A 12,198-nucleotide genomic window follows, 5' to 3' on the forward strand; every position below is an offset into this window, starting at 1 on the left:
GAATTGTAGATGTGTAGATTAGTACTCTTGCCAAAATTTTGATTCTCATCAGAGATGGTCAATCTGTTGTGTATCTGCTGTCTTCGGCCCTGTTTAAGGTTTAATTATCTTCCATCTGCTTAAGTTCTGTAGAGGGCCTTGGGGATACTGAAGAATATCTACAAGCTTTTCCAGTAGTGTCTCCCTAGAGAATGGATAAAGCTAGTTGTCGGCTGTGCTTTTATCAGTTTAGTTTCAAACTGACTTTGCAACTGTAAAATGACATTCAAAGTGGGGGGGGGGGCATCTACCTTCTATTCAGATATTCATTCTACAAAGTGTGGTATGAGTTGTCCTTGTCCTAGTGCTAGACTTGAAATAGAGTGCTTTAAGAAAATTAGCTGTTCTCACACTAATTGTGCAATCCTAAACACAGTTATGCCTTTCTAAATGACTGGGCTTGCCATTATTTTAACTCTGTTTAGTGTTATACTGTTATGTTTCTCATGGTGGCAACATTAAGAAGCCATATGACTGATATGAATGCATGTGCTTATTTGTTGTCTAATAGTAGTTTTGTAGGCACTTATTTTACCTGCAAGGTTCCCTGGAACCTTAATTTCCCAAATTCCAGAGTAACATTGGTATTGGTTTGTTGCAACAAAAGAAACAGTCCTGGGGGGACCTTAGAATTATTGTGACATAAGCCTATGAAAGCTTCTGTCACACAATACATTTGTTAGTCTTCAGGGGGCCACAAGACTCTAAATTGTCTTTTTTCACCCCCACCTTTTTATACATTTAGAAAGTTCAGTTAATACGGGCACACAGCTTTATCATGTTTACATGTTAAAACACTCCTATAATCAGTAAATTGTAAGTCTGAGAGGAGGGCCTTCCAAATTTTACCTTTCGATATCTCTTAGATATTTTAGGGACTTTATAGTTAATAAATATTATATTATTTTTTTCTTTGTTCCTGTGCTACTAATGCCCCTCTGCTATTATTTCAACACTTATGAAACAATTACTTTAAATTTAACTTTCTTTGTAAAATGAAACAAGAAACGAAAAAATAATAGGAATGTGATCTTCTTCGTGGTCTCAGTGCATCACACCTCTGGGATATAGTGCGCCTGCGCCGACCCCGATCGGTATGATGGAAAGCAAAAGGAATTTTCGCGCCCGCTCCCCGGTCACATGCCGGGCTCCACTGCGCATGACCAAGGGAGGGGCACAACAATCCTGCCAGTTCCTTCTGACCGCTGCCCTCAGTCTCCAAAGAAAACAAGGAAGGACTGAAAGCAGAGGGGAAGGAGGGTGGGTGGTGTGAATTAACAGATGGCCACTCGAAGATCTTCGTGGTCTCTGTGCAACACACCTCTGGGGTGTGATGCACAGATGACTACTCAAAGATCCTCAGTTACAGGTAAGCAACCTGTTTTTCTTATAACAATTAGGTCAGATTATTTACCTGTAACTGCTGATTTTCTTCATCTCCATCGAACATCTGTCCGCATCATCTCCCTGTCAACCTCGAGAGAGTCACGTTGATCATATCATGAAGTCTCGAGTGAGGAGCACCCCCATCATCGCTCTCAGAGCCAGTCTTATGGCTCACACTGCTATGTTTGGGCAGCTTCCCATATCATCACTATCACCACAGGAGTGACCGCAACTCCTATTCTTTGGCTTTGAGGTCTCCTTCCACACATTACTCCCAGCAGCGATACCGACACGACCAGCCCTATCAGGCTCTTATGCTAGATCACCTGGATACTACCATGGGTCCTCCACTCATGACTCACCCTACCATCGTTGACGCTTTTATTGCGGTTCTAACTCCCACTGCTCTCTGTCTTGAACAGGCCTGATCCCAACACTCCTCGGTACTGACAGGTTTGCACTTTGCTGAGGGATGCACTGCCCAAACAACTTGTGCATCTCTGACCGCCCTCCCAGTAGCAAAGCCAATGTCAAAGAAACCTCCAACCATGTCAATTGATCCATCAGTCTCAGAGCCTCCTGTGGGTATCTGAAGTCCTCTGCTCTTCCTCTTCTGAACCATCCCTTGCAGGATCAGACCACTCTAATTCTGAGAATGACGAGCCAATACTTACCCCCCCACGGCCCTGAATCTGAACTCATTTGGTATGGTTCACTGTCCCCTACAGAAGGATCTAGTGCCTACCTGGAACTGAACAAGCAATTAGCTGAAGTCCTTCAGGTCCAGATGGTGATGGATACCCCTAAAACAACAGACGTCCACAAACTTGTATAGATCTACCACTTCCCACCATCCTTCCTATGCTCCCAGTTTACTTGGAGGGCCTCAAAGAGGCCTGGGTGTCACCTGCGTCTGTACCCTTAGTTTCCAAGAGGCATGATACCCTGTACAAGGTCCAGGAATCTACAGCTCAATTTCTTTTTACCCATCCTGTGCTAGATTCAATGATTGTTCATTCTTCAGCCAAAAAAGCATTTGCTTGCTGTTTTCTTGATCTGCAACCAAATACCTTCAGGCATTTTTACAAAATATTGCTTGGTTGAAGTTGTGGTTCCATCTTCATCCTGTTGTAGCCACTCAATGAACCAGACTAGCCTAACTGCAAAACAGTGCAATTTCAAATTAGGTATACCTATCCTACCATTTTTCCAGCCATCCTGTGCTGACTTCTTACCTTTTTTTGGACTTTTGCTTTCCCATATAAAGGCTACCCACATTTTCTGCCATTGTCTTAGAAAGTTGTCCTCCTACTACTACTACTACAATAGAGAGATTCTGAAATAAAGATAATAGCTTGGAGAAAGCCACCATTTTGAATGCATTTATTCTCCCTAATAAAGATAATTTCAAGGATACCCAATAGGAAATTTAAAAAACATACCTTTAACCAATGGATCCAAATTCAGATTATACAAAATATACTCTTTGGAGAGCGTGATTCCTTGGTATTTTAACTGTTTTTCTTTTGTCAATATCTTCCAACCATGCAGATTTCTTTATACATGCAAAGCCCTACACTAAAACAGATGACTGAGTTTTCCTAGTGTTCGCTTTACTATCAGCAACTGAGCTGTGTGTTTTTATTTATCTCAAGGGCATTAGATCAATTTCCAGTATCGGTCAGGAAGATCACAATACCATCAGCAAAAAAGATTAAGTTTATATTGCTTGTTTTCCACTGAAATTCCATAATATTTCTTCCATTCGTCTAATCAGAATTGCCGTTGGTTCCAATGAAATAATGAACAAAAGGGCTGACAATAGACATTCTTATTTCACTCCTCTGTTAATCTCTGGGGGTTGGACAGCCTCTCGTTTAGTTCCAGTTGACTTCAAACATATCGTTTTTACCTTGTTTATAAATTCTACACCAAAATTGAAGGCCTGGAAAGAAGTATACTTTGTATTCTATTTTTATCTGTTCCGTATAAAAATACGTCATTTTTAGACTTCTTTAGTAATCAAGGTGTCTCGGATGACATCAGGAAACCAACCTGAAAATCTAGTCAGGAACCTAAAAGGTTGAGCTAAAGTTAAAGCATGAAATAAAATATAGTTATTTATTACACAGTGCACAAAACCTTCAGATTAAAAACAACGTATATTGAATACAAATAAAAGCTCAGAACATAGTATACAGCAACAAGTGTAAGTTGCAGATACAGTAACTACTGGATCTCCATAATGGTTAAACATACATAATACAGAGGACCAGATGTATTTCAGTCCGAAGGGTTTCTTCAGTGGTCTAAATTGTATTCACACACACACACACACACACACACACACAAATGTAAATATAAAATATCTTTTTTAGGCCAAGCAGGTTGTGTATTAGTCCAAAAATAATTTAAAAATACTAATGTAAGAATATTATTAAATTGTAACAGGCTGACTTTTCAGAAGAAAAATGTTTTTTCAAAAAATGTTTATAAGGAATGGTTGGTACTTACACTGAAAAAGTATTGCTCCAAATAATAGTTATAAATCAGACCTACATATACTGAGGAGCCCACACTCATCAGAGATGGTAACTATTAACCACCATTCTGTGAAAGAGATAGATGGCATAGCATCAATGTGCAATTGATATTATTTGAGTAATATGGAGAATGCCCCACTAAAAATCAGAAGTAATCCTAAAAATTATTTGAGGAATTTTCACATACAGACCTGTTCTTGGCCATTGCTCTATTCCCAATATGTGTTCATGTATAAACCAGAAATGAAGGGAATCTAAAAGTGGTTTTAGGAGGTCTAATATAGAAATTGGAGGGGAGGAAGGATGATCAGTCTCACTGACGAATGTGCAACCTGGTTTCAAATTCTAAAAGGGAAGGGTAAGAAAAGAGGAAAGAGGGGAAATGGGTTATGGGAAGAGTACACCACACCTTAAAAAGGATATTATAGCTTTGGAAAAAGTGCAGCAAAGGGCAACTCGAATTATAAAAGGGTTGGAACACTTTCCCTATGAGGAAAGGTTAAAGTGCTTAGGGCTCTTTAGCTTGGAGAAACGATGACTGAGGGGTGACATGATTGAGGTTTATAAGATTATGCATGGGATAGAGCAGGTAGAGAAAGAGGTACTTTTCTCTCTTTCTCACAATACAAGAACTCATGGGCACTCCATGAAATAGCTGAGCGGTCGGGTTAGAACGGATAAAAGGAAGTACTTCTTCACCCAAAGAGTGATTAACACATGGAATTCACTGCCCCAGGAAGTGGTGGCGGCTACAAGCATGGACGACTTCAAAAGGGAATTAGATAAGCATATGGAGCAGAGGTCCATCAGTGGCTATTAGCCACAAGGTATAGATAGGGACTCTGGGGCAAGTGATGCTCTGTCTTCTTGGTGCTTGGGGGGGTCAACAGTGGGAGGGCTTCTAATGTCCTGGCCCCACTGGTGGACCTCCTGAAGGCACCTGGTATTTTTGGCCACTGTGTGACAGAGTGTTGGACTGGATGGGCCTTTGGCCTGATCCAACATTGGCGTCTCTTATGTTCTTATGAGTAGTGTGTAACTGCCTGAATGATTGGGTGGGATGAAACCTAAATGCAGAATGTGAACAATGAAACATACAGAGCACATTATGGATCAATACATATTTAACCAGTCAGTCTCTTCATTTAATCTTTTTGGCTCCTGCATACCAACTTCACAAACAGATGCAGAAAAGAAGAGGAGGAGGAGGGGGAGGTTGGATTTATACTCTGCCCTTCACTACCCGAAGGAATCTCAGAGAGACTTAGAATCTCCTTTCCCTTCCCCTCCCCACAACAGACACCCTATGAGGTAGGTGGGGCTGAGAGAGCTCTTTTGAGAACTGCTCTTGAGAAAACAGCTTGACCCAAGGTCACACTAGCAGCTGCATATGGAGGAGTGGGGAATCAAACCCAGTTCTCCCGGAGTCCACACGCCTAGCCACTTCACCCAACTGGCTCTACACCAAAGAGACTTTATGGATTTTCACTTTGAGAACTTTATCACCGCATGGATTAAATGAAGAGATTGGTTATATATACATATTGATCCATGATATGCTCTGTATGTTTCATTGTTCACAGTGTTCTACATTTAGCTTCAACTCCCCCACCCCCTTCGATCATTCAGGCAGTTCCACACCACTCTCTTCCTCCCCCCTTTCCCCCTCTCCTCTTTTTCTACCCCTCCCTTTTAGAATTTGAAAACCAGGTTGCACATTTGTCAGTGGGACTGCACTATTTAATAAATAGTTATATTTTATTTTATGTTTTATATCAGGGTGGCTGACCTGCAGAAGCAGAGACAGTCAGTTAGGTACATGGATAAGACTCTCGGGGACTTGTTAGATGTGTTCCACTCCCAAGATTGGCAGCCCCACCACTGTCAGGGAGCATGAGGGTCAAGGGGAAACAGGGCACCATGCTGAAGAAAGGGGGAATGTTCCCTCAGAAGGGACCCCTTCTACAATTGGCAAACAGGTATCCTTTCACACCCAGGAACCATCTCTGGGCAGGGAGGGTGGGGGGATCTTGGTAGTTAGTGACCTGATCCTTAGGCATGTAGGTAGATGGCTGGCAAACCCATGTACTGACCACATGGTGACTTACCTGCCTGGTGTGAAGATGTCAGACATTACACATGGTCTAGATAAGCTGGTAGACAAAACAGAACACCCACCCACCCCCGAAAAAATATCTTATTGATATCTTTCTAGTATTATTTAAAATGAATACAGATCAGAGCTGTGCTTGACAAAAAGCCAATATTTTGGGCTTTTATCCAGATCCATTCAGCTGTACCAAGAAGGCACATTGGCTTTTATAGTGAAAGCACATTGGCTCTGATCGGGTGGTTTCAGCCTTACTTTCTGGACCAAAATTGGAAGGTGACATTACGTATGCATCTGTAATTGACACGAGGCTAGTTTCAAGGAGGCCTCACAAATAATATTTTTCTTGTGTCATTTGATTCTGTATTGGAAGATTCCTTTTTTGGTCCTGTATCAACTTGTTAACTGCCTTTTGATTGTAACAGGAGCCCATATGTACTGCAGTGGCTAGAAAAGCTGTCTAATGGCTGCCACCACTCTGGTATGAGTCTCCTCAGGAGGGCCCAGAGCACCCACCCTACCCCTTTATACACTCCTTTTCCAATAGGTTTCCCCTTATATGTGACTGGATGAGACGTGATGACCCAGGCAGAGTAACAAACTATTTTTATGAAAGAGATTTAACAACTACAATTCAATAACTTGTTGAAAACATGAACACAGTAAAGGTAGGTAAACCAGCAAAATAAGAAACCATAACACGTCTGAATACACTGTACTTAGCCTTCTCTAGGTATTTGGCTTCCAGCTGAATCCAATCCATTGTGTGTTACCAAGACCAGGTAGTCCTGACAAGTGACAACCAATACTTTCTACAAATTTTGTATCTTTTGTTTCTCTGCAGGTATATCAGAATAGTTGGAACACACAACACAGTGAACAAGGTTTTCCATATTGTGGCTTTTGAATGCATGTTTACCAACAAAACTTTTACTCTTGAGAAAGGTCTCATAGGTAAGCTTGACTGCATAATTTCTTCCATTGTTTCTTTATTTGTTCCTATTGTTGCCAATAGCACACAATTATAATAGCATAATGTCTGGATTTTGAGGAGCAAGATGTGCTATAAACCAGTGTAGAATAATCAGGCCCATAGCCATGGGGGGCTTGGAGCGATGCCCCTTCCCAAATTTGCCCTGCCCACTCCCCTCCCAGTCCCCCCTCCCTCGGGAACCCAGGGGCCGCAGGAGCCAGGATGTGAGCTGCAGCTGAAGCAGGAGGTGGAGGGAGAGGAGTGGCCTCTGTGCAGCCTCCCTGGGTCTCCTTCTGGCTGCAGCCTAGCAGGAGGGGAGGGAGAGGCACAGCCTCTGTGCCCAGAAGCAAGTGCGCTGCACTTGCCGCCAGCCATCCTGCCTGTCCTGGGCAGCATGTCTGCCAGGAGTGCAACCGGCTGCTGGTAGGGAGACATGACTCAGCAGGATGGGCACTGGCTTGGTCACCTCTCTACTGCCCTCGAAGGCCGAGCAGGCACAAGGAAGCTCTGGGCAGAAAGGACTCTCCTGGAGGCCAGGCAGAGCACCAGGGCCTGGCCTTGAGTCCCTCGGGCCCGGTTGCCTCGAGCCCTGGAGTGTTCCGCTGGCATTTGCCCCAAGCCAGAGGGGGAGTGTAAGCAGAGACCATCCTGGAAGGGACCGGGGAGCACCAGCCAAGCCACCACTTGGGCCACCAAGGTAGTGGGTGAAGAGGGAGAGGAGAGCTCGCCTGCTGCCCAGCCTGCCTGCCTCCTCCACACCGGGATGGCTAGAGTGACACTTAATTAGATGACCACTAATTATATTAGTCACTGATTAGTGGTAGTCTAATTAAGCTCCCCACTTCCGGTATTTGCACCCCCCACCGAAAATTTCCTGGCTATAGGCCTGAGTATTACAATGGTTAGAGTGGTGGACAAAGAATGGGGAGACGAGGTTAAAATCCGCACTGAGCCATGAAGCTCACTGAGTGACCTTGGGCAAATCATCATAAGTTATTACCTCACAAGGCATTTATGAGCGGAAGCAGGTTGAAACATGTAAGCCATCCTGAGCTCCTCAGGGATGAATAGGATAAAAATGTGACAGACAGACGTTTTACCTGCAAATCCTATTAAAAGCTTATCCTATTGGGTTGCATGCATGTATATGGCTCTACGGAAGCTTAAATGCCTTTTGTTTAGCTAAGTGCCTTCAAGGTTCATATGCAGGCTTGTGATAAGTAAGCCGTTTCTAGTTTCTGGCTTTGGCACAGTATCCATGCTCTATTTCCACATGATATTGCGGCAACCCACCAGTATTGTTACCCGATACAAGGGCAATATTTCTGGCAACATTGTCAGAACAGAAGTAGTAGTACAGGGTAGTGTATTGACAGGGCAACCTAGGTTACCTTTTGACATCAGGACAGTAGTAGAAGTCATGGTGCTGTGCTGGCTCAGCAGTCGATTGCACTTCATCATAAATAATTACTTGCTGATGTAACAGATTACAGATTCAGATTCTCAAATAAATCAAATTCTTATCATAATTCTTTTTCCTTTACAAATTGATCCTAAGGTATAGTGCCTTGGTTTCCAGAAGCAGCCCTGTGCCAGCTTTCTGTGTTGATTGCTGACTTGAAAGAGAGTTTTATATTCATTTTCTTTCCAGTCTAAATGGGAAATCCTGATATTGCAAAACCTGCAAAGCTTAAGGTTGTAAAGTTTTAAATGTCTCTTTTATAGCAAACATTAAATGGCAAGTTACCCTTTCAGAAGTGTTAAATTTTACTAAAGAATAACAAAATATTAAAAGGATGTCATTATCTTTTGGAAAATGTGGCATATAAATGTCATATAACCATGTGCAAAATTTATTTGAATTCTGACCCGGTGATGATCAGTGCAACCTTCTTTTTTTATTGGCGAATAAATAGTATGTAAAAATGTATAGTGGTTTTAAGTATCATATATGGAAGACTTTTTCTGATATTCTGTGAGCTTTAGCTATTTTAATGCCGGCTGTAGAATCTTATCTTAGTGATTCTGATGTAACAGAATAATGTGACCAAAATTTTTCAACTTTTTATCTAACAATTGTTCTTGGGCTTGAATTTCTGAAGTTTATGCTTAGTTGTGTGGTACTGTAGTTCCAGAGATTGTTATCTATACATTCAAAATATTGTTATTAACATTTTAAACTTTAAAAATGCAAAGAGTGCCAGGTTTTTAGACAATCCTGAGAAGGTTCTAGACTTGCTTTTCAAGTAATGTCTTTCCCATATTCAGAAAATGTTTGTTTTACAACAAAGAGACAGGTTGCAAGTGGTTTGCGCCACATATGTCCATATTGGACTGCTCTGCATGGAATAACATGGGGTAGACTCTATTATTTAATAGATTTCACTTCAACAGTACTTATTAATTTTTGACTATACATGTCTGTTCTTCAGGTTGACATGTAGTTTAATCACACCTAAATTATAGTTCGGTTCCTAATTTGACATTCTATTTGCATAGCAGTGTTCTCATTGAGTGCTAGTGGAGGTTGATTTTCTCTGTTTCCTCCTCTCATTCTAGACTTCCACATTGCCCCACAAACTGTTCTGAAGGTCCAGTGCCTCTTTCTGGAAGACAGTAGCCTGCCAAACAGGTGGGCAGTTAAATGTTTATCTGTGGCAAATGTTTTAAAGAATCACAACCTGTGTATCTACTTTTCCTAAGCAGATAACACAGGTTGAGATTCTGTAAAATATTTGCCAAGGATAAAATTTAGCCTGAGGTAACTGTTCTTAGTGTTTTGCCACCATTTTTTAAAAATAGCAGCCATGACTAACAAATTGATTAAATCTTGCTATCTCAGTATCTGTGAAACCAGTTTTGAATTTCTAAATGACTTTAAATAGGTATTATAATAGACTACAAATTTCCTTTGGCTTCTGATGAGTAATGGCCCATTGTTGGCAGATATAAGGCTCTAAGTGCAAAAGGTATTACTGTTGACTACTTTTTGGACAACACAATTGGAAAGAGGAAAGTTGTATTATTTATTTCTGCAAAGCCACTTATAGTGGTATTAATGCTGAAAGTACAAATATAATATATGTAAATAAACTGCTGTAACTCAAAGTAGAAGTAAAGTCTGTGTCATGGTTGTACAATAGATAGTCTCATTCTTCTCTATTCTTCTCTATAGATAGTCTTGATTCTTCTCTATTCTTCTCTATCGCTGTCTCCGGATAAATCTGGTGTAATGGTTTTTGTTGCTCATCTGAGTGTCCACTTTAATTATTTTAAAGCAATTGCACTTGTGTCGGGCAGTCTGCTCTTGGTACGTGCCACAGGTTCTAATGTATCCAGCTTGGAGGTTCACCCAAATTGTTGGATGTGCATGATGTGCATACATCTGTTCACAGATTTACAGGTGTGCTTGGAGGTGGTAGTGTTTTGAGGAATCATGATCTGAAGCAAATCTTGCAGAATCATTTGCCAGCATGTACAGGCTCAAGTGATGGTCAGACTATTGATCTCACGGTTAACATAAAGGATCATTGGATTATTATTCACTTACTGAAATCTGTTATATGATTTAGATCACTTAAACATCAGTTTTGGGGCCTGGCTTTGGATGCTATTGGGAAGCATGTTTCCCTTCCCCATAGCATTATGGTCCTTCTGTCCCTCTCTGGGCATTTTCCCATCTTTCTTGCTATATTTCCCAAACCTTCTCTTTTCAATGTTTTGGTCAAGATCATAACAAAGCCAGGCTAGCGGCCATGTGGATGGGGAAAGTCCAGATCTTCCTGCTTCCACCACATTGATGTTGTTTTCCTTGCCCCAGTTGCAGTGATGGCCATTCCCCCACTGTCAATGGAGGTTGTTCTTTTTTAAATGGGCACTTGACATATTGTTATAGCCTTATAGCAGTTGGTCAGTCAGGTTCTCCGAATTCCACAGGCTACAATACAAAGAAATATCTGAGACGCTGAAAAGATGGTTCAGGTGGAACATACCTCCAGCTTTCTTCTGTCCCTCCTGTATGCAGACGATGAGAAAAGCGTCATTCATTGAAGGTGCCTGGGGTGGGGCTGTGCTGGTCTGTCTCAGTGTACAGCAATAGGGACTTCCCTTCTTCCATTTCTCCTGCCACTTTCCTGAAATCCCAAATTCCATTTCTCCAGTGGGACAGTCTACACCTCTGGGAAGAAGCTCCTCCTGCAGGCAGGCAGGGCCGCCATTTCTTTGCAATTCCTGTAGTAGGAAGGGCTTTTCCCTCCATCCCGTTTTTGGTCCTGCCTCATGACAGATGGTCGTCGCTGACTGTGCTCTGCATGGAGCTCACAATTCCCTTTATTATTTTAGATTTGTATTTTAACTTTTTATTTTGGCCTTGGCTATCCAGCATGCCCCCCATATTGGGTTGGCTGAGGGTGGGAGGTTTTAGCAGCTCTTGGGAGATGCCTTCAGAGGAGGGAAGGTTTTCTCCCTCCCCCCTCACCCAAGCCTCTCTTGGGGAGCTGTTTGTAGTCTCCCTGACCACTCCTACCCTGGTGGGTCTTCCTGGCTACAGAGGCTCCAGCCTCGACGAAGCTTTGGGAGCAGAAAAGTCCTACCAGTCTCTCCCCTCCCTTCCTATATGCCATTAGAGATGCCTCAGTGGAGGCCCCAGGAGCTGCCCACAGCAGCAGGGAGACTTCCTCACTGCCCCGGTCCTCTCTGACTGTGGTGGAGCTTCGGAAGTGGGAAGGCCCTGCCTTCTTCCCCCACTCCCTCTCGACTGCTCGCCATCCCAGATGCCTTCAAGGAAGCCCAGGGAGCCATCTGCAGTGGCGGGGAACCTTCCCTGCTGTTCCAGCCCTCAGCAAACATCTCTGGTGGCAGGATTATCAACCTCCAACCCAGGAGCTGAAATGGAGGTATGGACAGGCTTAGGCAAGTCCATGCCCCAAGAGGATGACCCATCCAGCCAGGAAACACCCTCTTTGCCCCAACAGCCTTCCCCCAAGAAACCCCATGCAGAGTTTGGCTTGGCAGAAGTGCAGGCCTTGTCCTTTTGGGGTGAAATGCACAATCTAATCTCATGGCCTGTATACAAGGGCAGATTAGAGAAGCTATTTCACGAACCACATCCAAGGGCCATATGTCCCATAATACACACATACGTGGTT

At 42.7% G+C, this 12,198-nt stretch overlaps 1 protein-coding gene across 1 annotated transcript in view; it reads left to right on the forward strand.

Moving 5' to 3' along the window:
• Positions 1-12,198, forward strand: part of BTBD9 (BTB (POZ) domain containing 9) — a 255,390-nt gene that overhangs the window by 143,497 nt on the left and 99,695 nt on the right. The window contains 4 exon segments of the mRNA XM_015422015.1: positions 6,923-7,032; positions 9,611-9,683; positions 9,998-10,118; positions 10,227-10,361. Of these exon segments, the coding sequence (XP_015277501.1) occupies positions 6,923-7,032; positions 9,611-9,683; positions 9,998-10,118; positions 10,227-10,361 (439 nt within the window).

This window comes from Gekko japonicus, unplaced genomic scaffold (assembly GCF_001447785.1).
Source record: "Gekko japonicus isolate JY-2015 unplaced genomic scaffold, Gekko_japonicus_V1.1 scaffold960, whole genome shotgun sequence".
Taxonomy (NCBI): domain Eukaryota; kingdom Metazoa; phylum Chordata; class Lepidosauria; order Squamata; family Gekkonidae; genus Gekko; species Gekko japonicus.